We start from the raw sequence: 21,228 nt of genomic DNA, 5'->3' as shown, positions 1-21,228 counted from the left end.
AATTTGGATCTGAATGGATGCTTGACACCGGGTTCCAGCAACTTGCCGCAGCCAATGGAACGGGCTGCTGGGGCGCTCCGACGAGTGAAACCGCGCGTCTGACTTTTTCGTTCCCCCTTGTTTACAGCATATAACTACTTTCTCTCCCTCGAGGGCTCTTTTTTCTTCTTCTATCCTGATCTCTAGATGAGAACCTGAAAAGCAACTTTTGGCGCTGTCAGTTACTTCTAGCGGCCTTTCCACAGCGCTGGCAGCCACTAAAAAGGCTGGAGCTCTTCCCGTGCCGGACGAACGTACTGACGTCAGCCGCTACTTAGACAACTGGGACTGAACCAATCTGCTCATAACTTTCAACTTCCAGGACAACTTTTGCCCTTGGACCACCTGGCGCGGCTTCGTCTTGTTTACCCCTTGCATATCTTTATTTGTCCTGCGGCTTGGCACGGCGGCTTCGACCATGGCGACAACTCTTCGGAGGCGGATTCCGCCAGAGACCAGCTCGGCCGAAACCTCCATGGATTCCAAGGAAGATTCCCCGCCGACATCCCACGTCCATGTAATCGAGCGAGGGCCCAAGGCGCGCAAGCGTCGCAACACCTTCATCTTCTTGCTGGGTGGTCTCTGTGGCCTTGTTGCTGCGGGCTTCTTTGCCAAGTCAACTGATTTGATCGACCTACCAGAGCTCACGGATCTCACCATGGACAGTCTGCTCGATGTTATCCCGGCCGGCCTGGTCAAGGACATGCGAGAGCTCGTTCAAGGAGAGCGCGAGGTTACTTCTTCCTATGACTCTTTCTCTGTCGGCTTGAGAGCTCGGGCTGAAGGCCTGGATGCTCACCACCCCATGATCATGATTCCGGGTGTCATCTCAACGGGCCTGGAGTCCTGGGGCACGGCTAACATCTCGAGGCCCTATTTTCGAAAGAGGCTGTGGGGTAGCTGGACCATGATGAGAGCTTTGGTTCTTGACAAGGAGATTTGGAAAAAGCACATCATGTTGGACAAGCGAACTGGACTTGATCCGCCCTTGGTGAAGCTTCGTGCTGCTCAGGGCTTTGACGCAGCCGACTTTTTCATCACAGGGTATTGGATTTGGAGCAAGGTCTTGGAAAACCTGGCCACTCTTGGATACGACCCCACAAACTCGTTCACGGCCGCATACGACTGGAGGCTTTCCTATCCGAATCTTGAAGTAAGAGATCAATACTTTACCAGGCTCAAATCATATATCGAAACTGCCGTTGCAGTTGAAGGCAGAAAAGTGGTCATTGCCTCACACAGCATGGGCAGCCAAGTCATCTTTTACTTTTATCACTGGGTTGAGTCGGAACTGGGCGGCCGTGGCGGAGGAGATTGGGTGGAACGTCATGTCGACTCTTGGATCAATATCAGCGGCTGCATGCTGGGTGCGGTCAAGGATTTGACGGCCGTACTATCCGGAGAGATGCGCGATACTGCACAGCTTAATGCCTTGGCAATCTATGGGCTGGAAAAGTTCTTGAGCAAGGAGGAGCGAGCGGAGATTTTCAGAGCCATGCCGGGCATTTCATCGATGCTGCCTCTTGGAGGTAACGCTGTTTGGGGAGACTTAACCGGAGCACCGGATGACCAGCCCGACCAAGGTTTCACATACGGATCCTTTCTCAACTTTCGGGTTGGCTCGAATTGGACGACTCCCGATCGAAACTTTACCGTCGATGCCTCCATGGAGTATCTTTTCAACACGACCGAGGACTGGTATAAGGATCAAGTTAAACGAAGCTATTCTCATGGCGTTGCCCATACCTCTGCAGAGGTGGAAGCAAACGAAAAGGACCCTAGAAAATGGGTTAATCCCCTCGAGAGCAGACTTCCTCTGGCGCCAAATCTCAAGATATACTGCTTTTATGGTGTTGGCAAACCCACAGAGCGATCATATTATTACAAAGCGCCAGACCTACCTCTATTGACCAACCTCAACATTACCATCGATGTTGGGCTCACCGACGGTCCCATCGATCATGGCGTCATCTTAGGCGAGGGAGACGGCACTGTGAATCTTTTGAGCGCTGGCTACATGTGCAATCGCGGGTGGCACATGAAACGATATAACCCTGCTGGGGCCAAGGTCACAGTAGTAGAGATGCCCCACGAGCCTGATCGATTCAGTCCGCGAGGCGGCCCCAATACTGCCGACCACGTCGACATTTTAGGAAGAGAGAAATTAAACGAGCTGATCTTGAGAGTCGCTGCCGGCAAAGGAGATACCATCACCGACTATATCGTTAGCAATATTGAGGCTTATGCTGACAAGGTGAAGATTTATGAGGAGGAAGGCGGAGCCGAGAAGAAGAAGAAGAACAAATCATAGAATGATGTCGTTAATCTGGTGTCTTGGTTTGCCTGTGCGGGAGGCTTGGTTGGGTTGGGATGGGCAATTTGGCGTTTGGCGTGGGGAGCTGTACATATGCAAAAGAGGCGGGCGGAGTGCTGGTTTCATGATGGAAGAATACCCTCGAACACTGCGAATGTAGATAGAATAGTAGACAAGATAAAATATAGTTGAGAACTAGCCCTACAGATAATGTTGAGTTGTGATGATGTTTAATTTGGAGTTGGAGGGTCTTGATGGGAGATGCCTATGTCAGGGACAAGACATGTCTTATCAGGTACCGATGCACGGAGCCAAGCGTGGATGGAGATTTGGAGCCACTGCGGAAATGATGAAAAAGGAGGCTCATACGAAGTGGCGTTTGGGGTGATGACAAGGATACTTGTGCCTCCTTATCAACTGAACGTGATTACATTAGTAGATGGAGAGATGCTGCAGATATGTCAATTCGTCCTTATCGTTGGTTATTTAAATATGAAAAAGAATTGCCTTCTTACTGATATTTTATGCCTCTATTATACTAGATATCATCCAAAGATTAATAGACACCTGCCGTAGACTGTTGATGCTGTATTTGATATCAAATTGATTATACGGAGTACCAAGTCAGCGCCTCTTAATTTAGCAAGCATGGCGCATGTAATTAGTGGCTTGCGGTTGGAATATAATTTTTCTTAGTGCCACCGTTTATCGGCTGCGCCTGTTGGGTGACATCAGGCTACTTGCTGGCTCCAACATCAATCCCGAAGCATCATCGCCTTCTTTTCTTCCCTTTTACCCCACACATCAAACGGGGCCTGCATTCCGCTCGCATCCCGAACATCACAAACCCGGTCAATCAGGAATCAGGAGCCCGTTCAGGGTCTGGGACAGGGTCTGGGATTTGGGGACCGGAACTGGGGCTTGCCGACTGTCTGGCGCACTTTTTCTTTGTCGACGTGCCCTTTCGTCCTGCCGCGGGTCTTGTCGCGGTTTGGTCTGCTTGGTCTTCTTCTTCTCTTCCCCAGTTTGCCAACTATCGCCAAATCGTCTGCGTAGAGGGCCAGATGCAGTCGCTGCCACGTGCTGCGGGACCTGGCAGCCATGGCGGATTACGAAGAAGAGGCGGTACCATCTCCGCTCTCTCCTCTCTCTCCCGAGGAGGAAGATGGGCTGTGGTCTGGTGAGTCGATGGACCAGCGACATGCAACACACTTGGGAGACAGAAACTGACAGCAGCGCGCCCATCTAGAGCTCGACAAGTGCGTCTCGGAACATTGCGACAGCCACGAATCCATCGACGATGCCCTTCGTTCCTGGCTGAATCTGACCACCAAGCTGCGCCTGCAGCAACCCACGTCGCAAGACGAGGTTGTCTTGTGCTCGCAGATCTTATTGAAGAGCGACATATTTCAGCGGAACAAGGAGTATGTCCGCAAGCAGCTCATCTATAGCCTGCTGCAGGAGGACGAGTCCGGGCCGCTCCACGCCATAGTATGCATGCTCCTGCTCGACGGCCACGCGGACGAGGCGACGTTTCCGCACATGATCCAGGAAGCATGTTTTCCTCGCCTTTTGGAGTTGATTAGCAGCCGAGACTCTGATGATGACCCGCGCCTCCATCGATTCCTGCTGCAGCTCATGTATGAGATGTCGCGTGTAGAGCGGCTTGCGCCGGAAGACTTGGCACTGGTCGACGATAACTTTATACATTTATTGTTTCGCCTAATCGAGGGCGTGTCCAACGACGTTAACGATCCATACCATTATCCAACCATTAGAGTACTAGTAAGTGTTCTCGCCCTCTACACTGAAGAAGGATTGGCCGTCTGTCAACATTCAGGCATGCTGACACATGGGAACAGCTTGTCTTGAATGAGCAATACATGCTTGCGTCTACAGATACCGTGACGAAGGACGGCTCGGCGCCCGAGCCTCTAACAAATCGTATTGTAAAATGCCTGAGTCTCCACGGACCACAGTATCGAACATTTGGGGAGAATATCATTCTACTCTTGAATCGAGAGACGGAGACATCTCTCCAGCTGCTGATCCTCAAGCTTCTGTATCTTCTCTTTACCACGAAAGCGACGTACGAATACTTTTATACAAACGATTTGCGAGTGTTATTGGATGTTTTCATTCGAAACTTGATGGATCTCCCGGATGAGAGAATGTCCCTCCGGCATACGTACCTGCGAATTATGTATCCTCTGCTGGCTCATACGCAGATGAACCAGCCGCCACACTACAAGAAGGATGAGATTCTCCGCTTGATCAATATCCTGAGGGGCTCCCACACCGCCCACTTTGCTCCTGCTGACCCGACAACCCTCCGACTGGTAGACCGAATAGCCAGGGTCAAATGGCTCGAGGCGGACGACGACGCAGATTCTGAAGCATCGGGACAGGCAGAAGTTGCGCGAAAGCTCCTAGGCATGAGTGTTTCTCCAAGAGATTCATCCAGCAGTGTTAGTGTCAGTGATGTGGCTGAAGTCACGGAAAAGCCAGGTGTGCACACACCAAGTCGAAAGAATGATTCGAAAGGGGGCATGGAGCACTCAGAGCGTTACGTGGAGGTAGAAGACGATGCTGGCAAAACTAAGAAGCCTCTACCAGCGGTCCCCAAACACAAGCATGGCATTCCTTTTAAGCATGTGGCCTCCACTACGGTACACATCAGCAAAGTTGCCGCGAAAAGGACACCCCCCAAAGCGCCACCCCCAAGACGACATGGTAAGGTGAGAATGGCAGAAACGGCATCAGATGAACAGCTATCGGGAGCCATACACTAGGGAGGCCGACAGGTTTGTAGCCAAAGTTTGCGGTATCATGTACGTTAAGCTATTTTGTTGTGGGAAGGGGGCATTTTCCTTCTTCCCTTTTCCTTTATTTCGTCCCCTCTTACTTTCAAGAGGACTGTTTGAAAGCGGGCTCCAACGCTATTTATTACTGGCGCTCGGGGACGTTGACCGATCCGTGGCCTCGTCTCCTTGGAAGTACACGGCCGATACCTTTCTGGAGTTTTTGGAGTACAATGCACAGTGACGCGGATTTTTCAGCTCTCGAACTTGATCAGCGACAGGCCGGCCATTGTTTGACACGAGAAACATGAGTAAAGGGAAAATACCTCGCAGCATAGACAAAGAGAGTGTTTATCGGGACGAGATGCAGCCTGCTTAGGACTTGTTATACCTTTTCTTCTTTGTTTTTTTTTTGTACATACAGACGTACATACGATGTCTTACTACTGGGCGTGATGCTTGTAACAAGGGGCACACAGGCAAGGAGCATTTTTCTGACTTGGGCGAATTTGTTGCTTCTTCTTTCCCTGATTCTTTTTATTACTTTATTAGTTTTTTTATAGGGTTTCGAATGTGCTACGTGTGACGTTGGGCGTTTATTCTACAATACAATTGACTAATTGAATCTTGTTTTGAAATGCTGGACTTGTGTAGTGGTGTGTTGACCGTCATCGATGAGACGAGGAGGCTATTCGGTATCTGACGGAGTTTTCAATATGTAATTGCTTTTACACGTTTTGGTGTATGTATCTTCATCTTCGGAAACCTACATGCAAGCTTGCATTTGAAGTATTGAGTATGGAGCCAAAGTTTGATGTAGCCTCCAGGCCTTGGAGGGAGTTAAAATTGCTGTGAAGCCCCGAGCGTCCCCAGTTTTGCGGCCGGCCGCCAGAAGAGACTTGGGTTACCGAAAGCCGGAGCTTTTGACAACCTTATGGATCTGGCTCCCAGGTCTCGAGTGCAGTTAAGGATACTGTGAAATCCCGATGTGGAAGTATGTACATAGACAAGGTATCTGTTAGTTGAGCGGCTTGGTCTATCAAGCGTCATCGAGACAGCGCAAAGGGAGATTAAGTAAGCAGATATTTCGTTATGGGGCATTCGTTGGGCAATTAAGTCCAGTTGCTTCAAGCAATATGGAATCGGTATTGCAAGGAATAGGACTCTACCAATATCGTGTTGGTTAGACATGTTGGGAGCTGGCTACCTCGCTAACTCCCATTGAGTGGATCCAACCAGATTGCTAGCGTCTTTCCTCGATGCTTAACCGATCGCAGTGGGGAAATTCTTCAGAATTCCACGAATTCCGTCGATTCCAAACAAGCGAAGCAAAGCAAATAGGCTTCCGGAGCAGCGAGATTCGATCACCAGAATGGATGGAATTCTTGAGGTGGAGAGAAGATGGCTGGTGGGGGGGGAAAGAGGGGCGTGTGGCTTGTGCTGGGCTGGCGCTTGTTTTAGGGGAACGGACTAATACGTCATTCTTCTGAGGGAGCCAGCCTGGGGCGATCAGAAGCAGCTGAAGGTGGATTTTTGCTGGGTTTAGAGTTGATGTAGCGGCTACATGCGTGGTGGTGGGAGTTTGTAGTGACGATGGGGGTAGCAGGACTTCTGATCTGTTAGGGGAACATGCTGTAAGCGAAAAGAGGATGCTGGGCGGGCGGGTTTGTGCATGAGAGTGCAGATTTGGGGCACGTCAGTGTCAAGTGTCAAATGTCAGTGTCAGTGTCAATGTAGCGCCCACGTTATTGATTGAGGGGACAGGGCCAACCAAACCAAGTACGAGTACATACACGTATACGGAGTATGGACAGAACAGGACAGTAATATCGAGTGAGACTGTTGCCCCTTGGCCCCGGGACGCTCCGTGGAAGGATTACAGGCACTGGATGGAATAAGTATTACCGGGCGCTGCTTACGGCGCACTCGCACTCGCACAAGTTTCTATGTTGCCCTTGTTGTCCATCTTTTGCGATCTTTGTCGCCCTACGTAGCACAGCCTTAGCAAATTCATCATCTTGATGGCGGCTTGTCACTGGTGCAGCGCAGGTTGGCTTGGCCTGGCCTCTTTTTTCGTTCCCCCCAGTACCTGCAAGTGACGCAGTCGTTGACGCGGGTGATGCAACAATGCCAGGTATCGACGAGGTGCCTGCGCTAGCGTGCCCCCTCTGGGTTTCTGAGCTTTGCGGGTTGCGAGTACCTTGGCAGCTGCTGGAATCGGAGGGGGCGGAGCAAGTAGATGTTACATGTACAGTAGCGATACTAATGCCCTACTGGTACAGTGCAGTGCAGTATTACGGGGCCCTCCATGGCGTGCATGAAATGGGCATGTCCGTCTCCCCGTACGACGCAAATCATGGATCTTGCGCAGATGCGAGGCGGTGGTTCTGGTTTGGTGGCCTGTGGCTCGGCAGCACCAAATTCGCAATTTACAGCGGCTTGGCTGGTAAGCTGTTTACATGTAATGAACTATTCTGTCTCTTTCTATTTCTGTTTCTCTTTTCTATCACTGCCTCCTTTTTGTAGAATTCTGCCCTTTTTTTTTGTTTCACGGCGCTAAAAACCTGCTTGGCTGCCCAAAAAGTCTCACCTCTGAACTGCCATTGCGTCAGTCAAAGCCGATTGACGTTGACCGTCTCTCAACCTTCCCCTCCCCACCAACGCCTCTTTGTGCTGCTGTGATCGTCCCAGCTGTCGTCACTCGCTAATTTTTGTGCGAGGCGAAACCTTGGTCTGGCGCCGACTTGGCTGGCATTCAGATTAGAAGCAAACTATAATTATTCGGCGGTGCGGCTGCTCGGAGCTTGCTTTCCTTCTTTTGCTGCATTTCCTCCTTCTCCTCCTCAGCTCAGCTCAGCTCAGCTTGGCCTTGCTCTGCTTTGCCCTGCTCTGCTGCGACTCGCCTTTCTCTCCTAACCATCGTCGCAATGGATCACCCACCTCAATCCCAGGGATTGACTCATCTTTCTCCTGATCTGAACTCTGGGCCCAAGCTCAATTCTTACCTGCAACCGCAGCAAGTGCCGTCACAGTCGCAATCGCAGCGACAGCCGTCCAGCTCGCCCTACCAGACGTCACAGAAGGGGAGGCGACCTCTCTCCTACCAACCCCAGCCCACGTACCTCGAAGCCGGCCGACGCTCGAATAACGCATCGCCTCAGAGACGCCAGAGTCCTCTTCCAGGGCGCTTCAACGAGGAGTGGGACGCCAGCCGGCGCGGAAGCTCCATCATCGACGGCCCCCGTGGCCAAAGCCCCCCAGTCATGTCTGCCTCTGCCGCCGCCGGGCCATCGGCCATGCAGCGCTCCAACTCGGTCAACAGCTATGCGGCTGGCGATGATCGGGCCCTGCCTCAGAGAGGCAATACGTTGAAGAAGAAGGCTTCGCTACGGCGCAGTGGCACCGGCAGCATGGTGCGATCCAGCAGCCGTCGCAGCGCACGAGCTGGCAGTGTCAGGAGCCTTGCCCTCCAGACTGCGACGGATCCCGACGAGCTGCACAGCGCCTTCTTCTGCCCGGTTCCCACAAACGGCAATCCCACCGATGTGCTCGCTGCTAGATTCCAGAGTATGTTTGACCCTTCCCCCTTCTCAAACTCGACTCGGCGCATTGCGGCCGTTGAATTGTATCATCTGACGCTAACATTGTATGACACTCGACAGCCTGGAGAAAAATGCTGAAAGACCTCATCGCATACTATCGTGAGGTACAATCTCACTATGAGCAAAAGTCCAAGTCGCTCGCCAAGCTCTCAAGCGTCGCCAACAACATTTCGAACCCGACTTCGTTCCTCCAAACCGCCGGCATCGACGATGCTCTTCAGATTATCCGCAACTATAACAAGCAAGCCCTTCAAGAGGCCACAAAGGCCAAGGAAATCGAAGAGGATGTCATCCTAGCGCTTACTGGACTGAGAAGCGACCTGCAGCAGAAAATCAAGGAAATCAAACACCTGGCCGGTGACTTCAAGAACTCTGTTGAAAAAGAAATGGACGGCACCGGCAAGGCTGTCAAGGTCCTCTCCGAAGCGCTGGGAAAGAACGAGATGGACACCTCCGCAACAACGGGCAAGCAGGATCCATACCTCCTCAGGCTGGCGGTCGATCGCCAGATTGAGCGCCAGATCGATGAGGAAAACTACCTGCATCAAGCCTATCTCAACCTCGAGGGCTCAGGACGCGAGCTCGAATCCATCATTGTGGGCGAAATTCAAAAGGCCTACAATGCCTACGCTGGTATCCTCAAGCGTGAGGCCGACAATGCTCACAGTGTGGTCGGAGAACTCCGCGATGGACCAATTGCGATGCCCAAGGATCAGGAGTGGGAGCACTTTGTGGCCAACGATAACCGAGTGGTCAACCCTAGCATGCCATTGCGCTCGGCCGAGCAGATTCATTACCCAGGCCAAGACCATCTCTCGGCGCAAGAAATCCGCGCCGGATTACTGGAGCGCAAGAGCAAGTACTTGAAGAGTTATACAGCAGGATGGTGAGTATATCTATTTTTGCCCCATGTCTCAACGAGATAATACCTAACACAGTTCATGCTAGGTATGTACTTTCGACAACGCATCTCCACGAATTCAAGTCGGCAGACAAAGCGCAGGCCCCCATAATGTCCCTCTATCTCCCGGAGCAAAAACTAGGATCCCGCTCCAGCGAAGGAGGCCCTTCCAACAAGTTTCTTCTCAAGGGACGACAGACTGGCGCCATGCACCGAGGCCATACCTGGGTGTTCCGAGCCGAGAGCCATGATACGATGATGGCTTGGTACGAGGACATCAGGGCCCTGACGGAGACATCCCCAGAGGAGCGAACGGCATTTGTGCGATCTCACTCAAGGCGAAGCACGAGCCGATCATCGCACCGGTCAGCTAGCAGCGACGGACTCGATGAGGAAGAGGACGAGGAGCCATTTACCGCGACCGAGCAAGACGTCACGCCAGGACCTCGAGCAGACATAGCCGCGCGGCGACCCCAACCAGGTGGGCGGTTCCCATCCGATATACAAGTCAATGCACAACGAGGCTTACAGGTGCCTCAATCCCCGTCTAGCGTAGGATCCAGCCAGGAGCCACAAGCCGGGGTGATTGCTGCAGCAACTGCGATACCAGGATCAGGCACGGATGCCTATGCTCCGGATAGGTTGACACACCACGACGAAGGCCATCCAGAGTACGGACAGAGAGGCGAGACCCCGATATCAAACGTGCATGCACAAGCAGTTGCTGCCGACCACGAGGCCCAGGTCGACGGCGTCAACCCATACACAAGCGAGCCAGTGGATCAGAGTCAAAGCCATCATCGAAACGTCTTTGTAACGCCACTCATCATCCCCGGCACTCGTCAGCCGGTCAATGGCATTGGCGGCAACAGAGCTCTTAGTCCAGAACAGCAACACAATGCAGCCGCTATCAACGGTGTAGCTGGGGGGTCCGAGACGAACGATATCAACGGCGGACACTACAAAAATGTCGGAGGCGCAGGAGCTCTCTCCCCGGATGCAATTCCCAGGTCTGAGGTTCAGCCTGATGAATCAGGACTGCAAGTTCTTCCCGGCCAGGGAAACTCTGCACAGCCAGTGGGTGGTCTTAACCCGGTTCGCGGAATCAACGATGAGAGAGCGGCTAGTTCAGTGACGGTATCGGACCTACCGATGCCAGGCAGCTTTCCTTGAGCTCGTCATTTGATTTACATGTGATGGATGTGAATTTTTGTCTCTTTTTGTTTCTTTTTGTGTTTTTCATTTGTCCTCGAGAATGGGTATACGTCGATATCTGGATACCATTTCTTGATTACCTGTTTAGGTCTTGCCATTTTGTACAATGTGTCCTTGGTGTTGTTGGATTCTGAATGAGGCAAGGGATGCAGAAAAGAGCAGCAACGGAGTGTTGTATCAGCTGAGACGTTTGTGCTTTGCGTTATTTTGTTGTCGATGCAAGTTGATTTTCAGGACCGCATCACTCGTTAGGTATATCCGTAGCTCGCCATGCGTGGTTCAGCTAGCAGTTTTTTGCTATTTGATGGAATTGAATGTTTTGTTAAAAGTAGATTGATACCTTAGGTAGCAGAAAGCCTTACAATCTCTCAATGCCAGTCTCTTATTATTTGTTATACACGTTCACACACACTCCTACACAAACTGCTGTGAGCCAACTTCACATGAACCTGCATGTACCAATGTACAGAACGAGGTACTTGGGTACATCTTCCCGCCCCACCACGCATAACCCGCTGGAACGTTATTCCGCACCAGCCAATCAAATCTTCCCAATCCGACAAGCTCCCTCTAACCAAGCAGCCTTTCGCCAAAAAATTTCAACACCATTCATTGGAGACGCTCTAGTAAAAAAAAAAAAAGTTTCAAACGACGACGAGGGAACGAAACATCGCCAAAAGAAAGCAGGCCCCCGACAATTGGCCTCTTTTTCTTTCTCCCGCTCGGCCCAATCACTCACTTTCGATTTATAAATAAATAATTCCAGCAATACACACAATGTCCTTCCGAGGCGGGTCTCGCGGTGGTGGTCGTGGAGGGTCTGGCGGCGGCTTTCGAGGCGGACGGGGAGGATTCCAGCAGAGGGACATGGGCCCGCCGGCGCAGGTTCTAGGTAAAGCCAATTGCCCCCTTTTATTTGATATGATTTTATTTTGGGTTTGTTCTCTTTTGCGGCAGGTTTTCTGCTGTTGAGGCTCTTGCTTCTACTGGTGGTTGGCTCTTTGAAAAATTTCTCTTGGATGGAGGGAGAGAAGGCGTTGCGATTAGCGCTTCTCTTTCTCTGTTACTTCTTTTTGGGATTTTCCCAGGGCTTTTGTCGCTCATTTTTTAGAATGGCAATGGACAATGGCTTCAAACTGAAAGGAGAGAAAAGAAAAAAAGACCCAGCAGAAGACAGCCCTCAGCACAGAGACAGAGACCAACCAGCAAGAGAGAAGACATTCAAACAAACAAAGGCACACACACAGACAGCTAACACTCTCCTCCCCAACAGAAATGGGCAAGTTCGTCCACGCCTGCGAGGGCGAAATGGTCTGCGAGTCCATCAACCCCAAAGTCCCCCACTTCAACGCCCAAATCTTCCTCGAGAACAAGACGGCCGTCGGCAAAGTCGACGAGGTCCTCGGCCCCATCAACCAGGTCTTCTTCACCGTCAAGCCCTCCGAGGGCATCCAGGCCGCCTCCTTCAAGGAGGGCGACAAGTTCTACATCGCCCCCGAGAAGCTGCTGCCCCTCGACAAGTTCCTGCCCAAGCCCAAGCCCCCGCCCGGTGCGCCCAAGCCTAAGCGCGCGGGAGGCAGCTCCCGTGGTGGCCCCCGTGGAGGCGGTCGTGGAGGATTCTCTCGCGGTGGACGTGGTGGTCCTGGTGGTGGCCGTGGAGGCTTCTCGCGAGGTGGTGGTGGTGGCTTCGGCGGTCGTGGTGGCCGTGGAGGCAGTGGCGGCTTCTCCAGAGGCGGTGCCGGTGGAGGCAGGGGACGTGGCGGCTTCAGCAGGGGAGGACGTGGATTCTAAAGGAAAGGAGAAGAGAGAAACAAACAAGGAAAGACGTTCTCAAGACGATTTGCCCACTTCTCTTTTCTTCTCTCTCGCTGAACAACTTTTGGGGGATCATCTTCCCCGAAGAATTGGAAAGACAGAAAGAAAGAAAGGAAAGAAACTGGACATTGGAAGAAAGCAGCCGACAGCAGCTTTTCTTGGGAACGAAAAAAAGGAGAGGAGGGAGAGATTTTTATATGTACAAAGGGCTTCACGGCGTTTAATGGCTCGGTTTATTCCTCATCGTACTTGAATTGGGTTTTCTCGTCATCTTCATTTCCCCCCTTCTCTTCCCACCCAATCCCGGGTGTGCTGCTGTCTCGAACAAGGCATGACGAAGAATTCATGTACGAAATAGCAAGAAAAAAAAGAGCGGTATAAATGTGATGCGAATGTAGACAAATAAATGTAATCACTTTGGGGCTTACCAAACACGAGTCACTTCCACGGTGACACAAAATATAGGGATTAACATGGGGGTATCATAATCTCTGTTCGCAGTATGCTATGCAGACCATATCATCTCCTCCTCGAGCCTCAAGTGCCATAAAAGGAAAACCTCCGTTTGTATAGGAGAGTAGCTATCCATTATATAAAAAGAACCCCATGCCTTCCGCCATAATGTTTATCCATACTTCAAGGCGCTTGCCAAGCAGCCACCTAGCCAAACACGATTGAACAATTTCGTATGCGCCAGCTCTTCTTGATCGTAAACCAAGCAGACCATTGAACCTCTAGCCCCATTTGTCGCAGCCGAATATCCAGGGAGACCAAGAATTAGAAAATAAATAAATAAAGCTACAACTTGCTACGGCTGATGCAGTCGCCTGGTTTAGGGCTTTGGAATGCGAATCGTCTTGCTGGTCATCATGCAGCCGTGAATCATGAACAAAAGCACGGCGGGGTGGAACTCGAGCGGAGTGCCCTCAAGCAAGGTGCCAAAGGGGATGTTGTCCAAGATCCAGCCCTGCTTCAGCCAGTAACCCATGAGGGCATCCAAGCCCAGCGACGTCGGAATGGGGGTGCCCTCGAAATATTTGCTCTTGCCACTGGCGTCCTTGGGCAAAACCGCGACGGTAACGTTGAAGCGGGCCAGTCTGGTCAGGCCGCACAGGACGAAGAAGGTGAGGCCGACGGTATCGACAGTAGTCCGAAGACCAATTGAAAAGGCCACCATGGCGGGGGCGACACCAAACGAGATCTACCACAAACATGGCGGTCAGTATGCATGTCTCAATTGCTGGCAAGTAGTGTATAGACAGGACAACGTACCAAGTCGGCAAGGGAATCCAGCTCCTGGCCCATGAGGCTGCTCTTCTTCCTCCATCGGGCAACCTTGCCGTCGAGAAAGTCGAAGAACAGGCCAAATGGCAAAAATGCCAGCGCCCACCCCAAATGGCTCTCTCGATTGGGGGCGTCGAGGCACGAGTGTAAGGACGAGAATATCGACATGACACCGCAGAAGCCTATGCCAAGCATCACATGCAACGTCAGCAAATCAATCGTCGCCAAACAAAAACGAGGGGAGGGAACCCACCGTTCATAAGAGTAATGAGATCTGCGAGGTGCATGGCCCGTACCAGCGAGAAATGGCCCACGTCTGCAGAAAGAAGCATCTTTTGCTTATCAATGGCTGTTGAATGGATAGAAGGAGAGAGAGGTTAGCTTCTGCTCGACAAAAATATATGGCCTATCCCCAACACTATTTCGCAACACGATAGTCGCAGCTGAGAGAACCCGTACCTGGTAGGTTTTGCGGCGGCGACTCTCTCGAGGTCACGCCGTTCTCACCCGCCGAGGCGGCACTGGATCGTTTTGACATGGCGAAGCTGATTGTATGGCGTGCGAATCGAGGCTCAGAGAAAGAGAGAGGCTTTTTGTCCGTCTATTCGGCTGTGTGTATGTGAGATGGAGAGAGCAGCAGTAGTAGATCAAAGAGCGCGCAAAGCTCGAGGTGTCCTCGGAAAGGTAAATAGAGTAGGAAAAAAGAACTCGAGTTTCAAGTTGTGGAGAAGAAGAGAATAGAAGCAACCCGTGTGGATCTCACGAAACCTCAATCACAGGTGACGGTGACGTCTGTGAAAAGAAAAAAAGAGGACAAGGAAGAGGATGGAAAGAAAAAAAATAGTCTAGACGCGCGAGGGGCAGCTGCTGCACCTGCAAATGCTCTACTGTACTGTACCTCTAACATTGGACACGGCACTTGTACTTGTTAGCTGTCCGCTGCTAGGCGAAACAACCTTAGTAGGGTCGGGTGGCGCTGCTGCCAATTTGGCACAGCCCTGGCTCAACTTGTTTGTCCCAACTACCGGGCTGGCTGGCAGATGGCCGGTATCCAGTACCTGCTGATACAGCGCAAGCACGGCCAATTCACGGGATAGGGTACAGAGTTTAATGCTAGCTGGTAGGTAATCGCTACTCGTTGGTTGGGGGCCAGCAGCTGCCAGTTCTGCGACAAGCCAAACGTGCTACCAGCGTGTATGTACCAGCGCCGTGTCTCTGATGTCAACGATGCCATGCGCACACACTTATCACATATTCAGCCACACGACATAGGTACACCATGACGAGCAGACAATAAGCAAATCCCTGCCAAACAAACAACCATCTTAGTAAGAATGACATCCAATGAATGTACTGTACTGTACGCCCCGAGTAGCGAGGACTTGCTACCGATTTACAGTGCCTCATGCACTACTACGTAGTTGGTTGGGTGGGGATGCCGTCATCGTTTCTCTCCTTTGCCTTTGCCCTGCTTTTTATCCGTACTGTAGCTGAACAAGCTCCGGATTTGAGCCATGTCAGGTCAAGAGAAGCTCAGCCCCCAAACACTTGCTGCGCGCATTGTGGCGTTTCACGTGACGCTCTGCAGCCAGCACACACACAGCTGATCAAAGGATTACATACGCCATCACATGCAAATGATCACGGCCAAGCATCTAAGACACTGTTCACACGACTTCAAACTTCAAGAGAGACACGCGACTCTGAATATAAAGTTAATACAGACGCTTATTAGTATTGTTAAATATTATCAGTAATATTATCAGTAATGTCACATACATGTATGACTAACACTAGAAGCGAGGATATATCCTGACTGCCCCTCAGACACACTCTCATTTTAGTAGCGGCAAGCCCAAACATTAAACTCCAAGAGAGACACAACGATGCAACAATATCCTGTAGTGATTATTAGGTATTCTAGCCCGATACTGACGACCCTATCAATGTCCCCAATCAGACGTAAAATAAGAATATAAACGGAAACCAATGTGTACAGTTTCCCTGCCCAGCTTCGTCCCCCCTTCTCTTCCACACTGAGCCTCTCTCCCAAAAAGCAACATACCCACAGTTCCTACTCAACTGTGACCTTCACAAAAAGTGCAGACTAGTTTTCCAGCGGGTATCTTTGCCCAATCCTTGCAACATATGAAAGAAAGAGAAAAGGGAGCGACAAAATTCGACCCAAAACGCCAGACACGGGTTGCTGCTAGCAAACCCAGTGCTTTCTCATCCGTGTACCTGTTTTTTGTGTGTGGTGTGAAAAAAGAAAAGCGTCAACCCCGTCTGTACATCCATCTCGCTCTCCGCTCCATTGATTAGCTTGCCTGCCTCTTCTGCGTTGTAACTAAAAACCAAAAAAAAACCGTCCAAGGCAAGCTAGGTCCAAATGCTCGAGTAATCCATAAATGAGATGCAAGATGCATAAATCTTGTTTGTTTGTGTTTCTGTTCTCGACCTGCGTCAAAATTGGCACAGTCTTAATGCTTGATGAGAATGGAGAAGCCGTCCAGCCACGCGCCACATGTGCCGGCAACACCGCAGATAGTATAGCCTCGAGGAGGTATCAGAGTGTGTCTGTATCGCAATGTCAGCGTTACTTTGCCCTGCCTTGACACGTCAAATGGGCTGCAATGACTTACGCAGAACCACCATGGGCTTTTCCAAACATGGCTGATTTTCTACCAAGGCTGGTCAAGAGCTGGATGCCATCGATCCAAAAGCCAGCCCTCACGACAAAACCACTGAGGTACTCTCCGCGTCGGATGTCTGCATGATTAATAACGTGTGGTCAGCTTGAAGTTTCTTTCATTCTCTTCAAATATAAATAAACTCACCAAATTCAAATGTATCACCTCCTTCTTTGCCTCCCCGCTTGCCAAACAGCTGTGTCGAGTTATCGTCATAAACAAACTCTAGCCCATCTAGTGCTGAGCCGTGATACACAATAACGCGAGACATGACCCGGTCTTGCTTCACAGCGCTGGTGAAGATTGCCTCTTGGGACTCGCTGCCCTGCATCTTCGACTGTCCAAGGCTTTTGCACCGGAAGGCGACCTTGCCGCCCGGCAGCTTCACCGATGACTGCTTTGACGCAAATACTTTGAAGTCATCGATATCCAAAGATCCTCCGCCGTGGGATTTGATAGACACCCTCACACGTCCCTTTCTCTTCGCTTCTGGCAAGCGTGCCCGCAAGTCCTGTTCGGTCATTGTCACTTGCCGCTGAATGGGACTATTGTTGTCCGGCATATACTCGATCCATGCACGGCACACATCGTCTCCCTCTCCGTAAATCTCTATAAAGGAAATTCCAGTCTGTGCCACGGCCAGTACGTTACCGCCGTCAATGGCAAATGCCTGGACGCTTTCGTCGGGATTCATCGGGGCATCGTTGGGCAGCCTAAAGGCAGGATGTGCTCGGAAGCGAAGAGAGTCCAGACGATGCCAGCCGCATTCATCTGCCTGCAAAGCCAACCCTCCCTTGGACTTGGTTCTGGTGGAATACGCTTCACGAGCCACGAAACTTCGGTTAAGAACAACGTAGTCTCTGAGCATAATTCCTCCTTCTTGGTGGGGGCATCCAAATAAATGGCCAACTTCGTGCAGATGCGCGCCAATGCCAATGTTTGCCGCCTCCCAGGAGCTTCCCGCCTCGTTGCAGTCGTTGGCCACATGCGCCGTGTCCGTCGGTGTGCAATCGGTAAAAGCTGGCACGACCTCCTCAAAACAGCCGGGATAGCTGTGCAAGCAGTGTGACCCAAAGATGCCCAATTGTAGTTCTCCGCTGCCGCCGCCAAGTGCGGCATGACTTCGAATGGTTTTGGCGTCCTTATCCCAGTGAGCATCGAGCAGGAGAACTGCAACATATTGCTTCTGGCCAGGCAGTGGGTTCAGATGCTTCTTGACTGCTGCTGAAGCAATGTCGAAGAGAGCATTCTTATCCGTGGCCTTGTCGTACTGTTGCGCCTTGTTAAGATCCTGCAGCTCCGCCACCGTCTTGTCGGATCGGATAATGTGAACGCGGGCTTCAGATCTCATGATGCCATTCTCTCTGTCGCGGAGATTGGCAGAACCAGACGTCCATTCCTCTTCGAATCGAAATGTTCGTCGCCCAAGCTTGTGCCTCCACATCTGTTCTGCGGTAAATGCCTGCCAGAGATAGGCGGCCATTCGAAACTTCTTAACAGCCGTCTCCAAGCCATTGCCTTCCCTTTCGGCCCGCGACGGCGTTGCATCAAATGTCCCGGGTGAGTCTTTGCCTAGCAGAATGGCGAGCTGCAACGGAGGTGCGTTTAACGAAGGTACCATGTGAAGAGTAAGGTAAGAGGCATGGATGTTGTTTGAAGACGAGCTGTTGGCCAGTTTCGGGCTGGAGAATTCAAGTCTAATCTTGTTGGGGCCAGGTTGCAGATATAGAAGAGCTTTGAAGTGAGAATTGCATACGGGCCAGCTGGTCGGTGGAAAGGAGTCGTCGAGTTTGCTGATGGTGACAGTGCCTTCAAGGTGGTTCTGCTCTGTCTCTCCAACTGTACCGTGCAACAAGAGAACCTTTTGGTATACCTATCTCAAGAAGTTAGCACTGTCAAGAACATCACAACGCTGGTCGTCCAATTTTGAGCCATTCGAACGCCCGGTGCAATCAATGCAGCGCAATGGGATAGGGATTTTTCGACAAGGGTCTCGCGCAACGTACCCATGCATTTTCCGCAATGTTTTGGACACGAGGAGCATACTGGGAGACGGGCAGATTGGTCCTTCCGTTGGGCGCAGGAGATCCAAGGCCTGACATGCCCGAGACGCTGTATCGACTGGAGTTTCCGCCAGGCATCAGCATGGGTCGGGTTGGAGCTTGAGCTGGATACTGGCCAGACCCATTGCTGTCCTTGACCTGTAGATTGAGCGCGGGATCTGACTGGGCCATGGAAGGCGGTGTTAACGAGCCGCTTGACGGTGTGGTGTCATTGGTTTCATGGCTCAGAGTGCCATCGCTGGAAGTATCGTTTGAGTTTTCTGTTCGGAAACTTGCTCTGGACCGGCGACGCAAGTCTTTGAGGGAGAGAAATGCAGGGGCCATGGTTGCGAAAGTGAGGCGAAGGCGATGGCGGAGGTGTATGTATACACGACAAGGACGGTAGTTTTGTTTCCTTGTCGACAGCGAATGGCTGCCTGCTCGCTTGATTGTTTGCTTCTCTGCCGCAGTCGGAGCAGAGAGAACCGTGGTGAAACGAAACGAACGGCAGTCGATGTCGATGAGCTGTCAAATCTGGATGAACTGTCGCTCAGCCGCACCAAAAATGAAGGAGTTGGCGCCAGGCGTGATTGACCAGCTGCATAAACCCAAGACCCAAAGCAGCTACAGGTTGGTGATTCACAATAGTCTCACAGTTGACGAGGCTAATCCGTGATATAGCGAGAGTAAAGCAGATACTACAGAATAGAGGCGATAGATGCCGGTTTGTCAATCGGGGGCTGTGGCTGACGCGAGAGCGCTGGTGGATGCTGACGCCCAGGGGGGCAAGTTTTAGTGAACAGGTTCGAGGCAGCGTCAGGAAGTCGAGAGCGTGAGACGGGCTCTAATTATAGGACACTGAGGCAAGACCAAGCCCGGAGATTGGGGAGATTGTGAGAGAGTCAAGGGGGAGGAGGTTAAGAAGAGAGAGTCAAGGAGGAGAAACCCAGGAACAAGCAGCAACTTCGACTGCGAGATCGAGCGAGTGGACGGTAGGCGCTTTTGTTGCCCACCTGCGTGCGAGCTCGGGGCTTTGCGAGTGGACAGGACAATCCGATTGATTGCGAAAAAGACGGAAAGATCAGCGTTCAGGCCGGACACGCGTCACCACATCAGTCGAATTGCAGTATCTCGAGGGGTGAAGGAGAAAAAGATAAGCGCAATGGTCAGGAGAAGCTTCCCCTAGACAGCCCGTATTAAAGCCATCCCGCAGTCACTTATGCCATCCAATGCCTGCTACGTAGCATGCGGAGCTATTTTTTTTTTCTCTGCTACTGCTGCAACTCCCGTATCCGCCTGGCTGCAGACAGGCCAAAGCGAGCACATCTCGGCCAAATTGGCGGGCGAGGTTACAGCCGTAACGATGACGTCGCATTGTGATTTGAAGCTTTTTTTCGAGCACCTTTTTGACGGGTCTAAATGCCTGTGGGGGGAACGCCAGACGGATTGGCCAATTCGCGACGCAAAAAGTGCCGTGGCGCTATTTGTGGCTATTTATGTCAAACGAAGCGGTTCTTTGAGGGTGTCAAGGTGTGGTGCTTGGAGCAGATCTTACGGGCGCTAGGCTGGCCGTTGCAGACCTCCAATTTGCCTCGATGAAGGGGGAAGAAGAACGATACGAGTCAAAGGGGATGATCGGTACAAGATTCCGACCGCTGGGATCTATTGCTTTAGTTATGTGGTCTCACCATTACAAGACTACTATAACTCATGAATGTACAATTCCTAACTATCAACAAATCAGTACATGTGCCATTGAAATCGATGTGAAATGAAATCAATACAGTGCATTGATGCTAAAAGAATCAATAAAATCTGCATACTTTCGCAACCGCCTGCCTGTTGGTGCTTGCACAGGGGCGTGGCTGTGTGGGCTCATCGGCTCGGCTTACGGCTTCTGGATCCAGAACAGAAACACCCCCGCCCTTGAATCTTCATTCGTGTATGCCGGTTCTGGAATCTCGAGAAATCGGGGCTTGCGTGCAGCAGTTGGTTGTGAACTCTCTGCGGAGCATCAACGCCGTGGCAGCTTCTCGAGCAAGAGCCGGAAAAAACAGAAGCCCGTCGCCAGTTAGCCCCTTTGAGTACTCCGAGTTAACATTGGACTGATGACTTTTTTTTTTTTTTTTTTTTTTTTTTTTCTTCATTTCCCCCTTATCCTTGTAATGATTAGAAACCTGCAGCTGCGGCTTGGGCTTGGCCGCAGAATTCAAGTTAGTTGAACGCAGCTATCAATACACACTATCGGCCGTGTATGGAGTATATAGTCGGGCTACACATCCACTTTGTTGCAATCCCTGAGAAATGCATGGCGTCATCAAGACATCGCAAGCAATCAAATATCTCATATCAATGCATCCAATCCTCGCATTGCTCTATCGCACAAGCATGTTACGAACATCTCCTCGTACTCTGAATATCCGATGTGACATTCAACTCGTAAATGCCTAGTAGTGCACATCACCCGCCGCATTAGGAACAATCGGCTGTCCTCGACCCGGGGCCACGCAGCCACCGACAATTAG

The 21,228-nt window shown here is 51.3% G+C and overlaps 7 protein-coding genes across 7 annotated transcripts; 5 read left to right on the top strand and 2 right to left on the bottom strand.

Annotated features, from left to right (window-relative positions):
* Positions 1 to 48: 48 nt before the first annotated feature.
* On the top strand, positions 49 to 2,678 carry M431DRAFT_513062 (hypothetical protein). Its single transcript, XM_024919947.1, has one exon. It carries the CDS (start codon positions 458 to 460, stop codon positions 2,348 to 2,350), a length of 1,893 nt encoding a protein of 630 aa, XP_024768985.1. The 5' UTR covers positions 49 to 457; the 3' UTR covers positions 2,351 to 2,678.
* Positions 2,679 to 3,454: 776 nt separating this feature from the next.
* On the top strand, positions 3,455 to 5,145 carry M431DRAFT_10180 (hypothetical protein; the record flags this gene model as incomplete). Its single annotated transcript, XM_024911351.1, has 3 exons — positions 3,455 to 3,533; positions 3,603 to 4,138; positions 4,216 to 5,145. 3 exons carry the CDS (start codon positions 3,455 to 3,457, stop codon positions 5,143 to 5,145), a joined length of 1,545 nt encoding a protein of 514 aa, XP_024768984.1.
* Positions 5,146 to 8,081: 2,936 nt separating this feature from the next.
* On the top strand, positions 8,082 to 10,830 carry M431DRAFT_126596 (hypothetical protein; the record flags this gene model as incomplete). The annotated part of the gene is made up of 5 exons (XM_024912290.1): positions 8,082 to 8,174; positions 8,325 to 8,721; positions 8,817 to 9,642; positions 9,705 to 10,434; positions 10,549 to 10,830. 5 exons carry the CDS (start codon positions 8,082 to 8,084, stop codon positions 10,828 to 10,830), a joined length of 2,328 nt encoding a protein of 775 aa, XP_024768983.1.
* Positions 10,831 to 11,649: 819 nt separating this feature from the next.
* Positions 11,650 to 12,663, top strand: M431DRAFT_98020 (hypothetical protein; the record flags this gene model as incomplete). The annotated part of the gene is made up of 2 exons (XM_024924991.1): positions 11,650 to 11,764; positions 12,146 to 12,663. The coding sequence occupies 2 exons, from the start codon at positions 11,650 to 11,652 to the stop codon at positions 12,661 to 12,663; spliced, it is 633 nt and encodes a 210-aa protein (XP_024768982.1).
* An 856-nt stretch (positions 12,664 to 13,519) lies between these two features.
* M431DRAFT_486920 (hypothetical protein) lies at positions 13,520 to 14,509 on the bottom strand (the record flags this gene model as incomplete). Its single annotated transcript, XM_024916441.1, has 4 exons — positions 13,520 to 13,888; positions 13,960 to 14,153; positions 14,225 to 14,320; positions 14,431 to 14,509. 4 exons carry the CDS (start codon positions 14,507 to 14,509, stop codon positions 13,520 to 13,522), a joined length of 738 nt encoding a protein of 245 aa, XP_024768981.1.
* A 1,942-nt stretch (positions 14,510 to 16,451) lies between these two features.
* On the bottom strand, positions 16,452 to 19,048 carry M431DRAFT_486919 (hypothetical protein; the record flags this gene model as incomplete). Its single annotated transcript, XM_024916440.1, has 4 exons — positions 16,452 to 16,548; positions 16,614 to 16,740; positions 16,809 to 18,534; positions 18,668 to 19,048. The coding sequence occupies 4 exons, from the start codon at positions 19,046 to 19,048 to the stop codon at positions 16,452 to 16,454; spliced, it is 2,331 nt and encodes a 776-aa protein (XP_024768980.1).
* A 1,406-nt stretch (positions 19,049 to 20,454) lies between these two features.
* M431DRAFT_277461 (hypothetical protein) lies at positions 20,455 to 20,824 on the top strand. The gene has a single exon (XM_024913994.1). It carries the CDS (start codon positions 20,497 to 20,499, stop codon positions 20,776 to 20,778), a length of 282 nt encoding a protein of 93 aa, XP_024768979.1. The 5' UTR covers positions 20,455 to 20,496; the 3' UTR covers positions 20,779 to 20,824.
* The last annotated feature ends 404 nt before the right edge of the window (positions 20,825 to 21,228 follow it).

This window comes from Trichoderma harzianum, assembly GCF_003025095.1.
Source record: "Trichoderma harzianum CBS 226.95 unplaced genomic scaffold M431scaffold_19, whole genome shotgun sequence".
NCBI classification, from domain to species: domain Eukaryota; kingdom Fungi; phylum Ascomycota; class Sordariomycetes; order Hypocreales; family Hypocreaceae; genus Trichoderma; species Trichoderma harzianum.
Note: the sequence above shows the minus strand (reverse complement) of the source record. Positions and strands in the feature narration are given on the sequence as shown.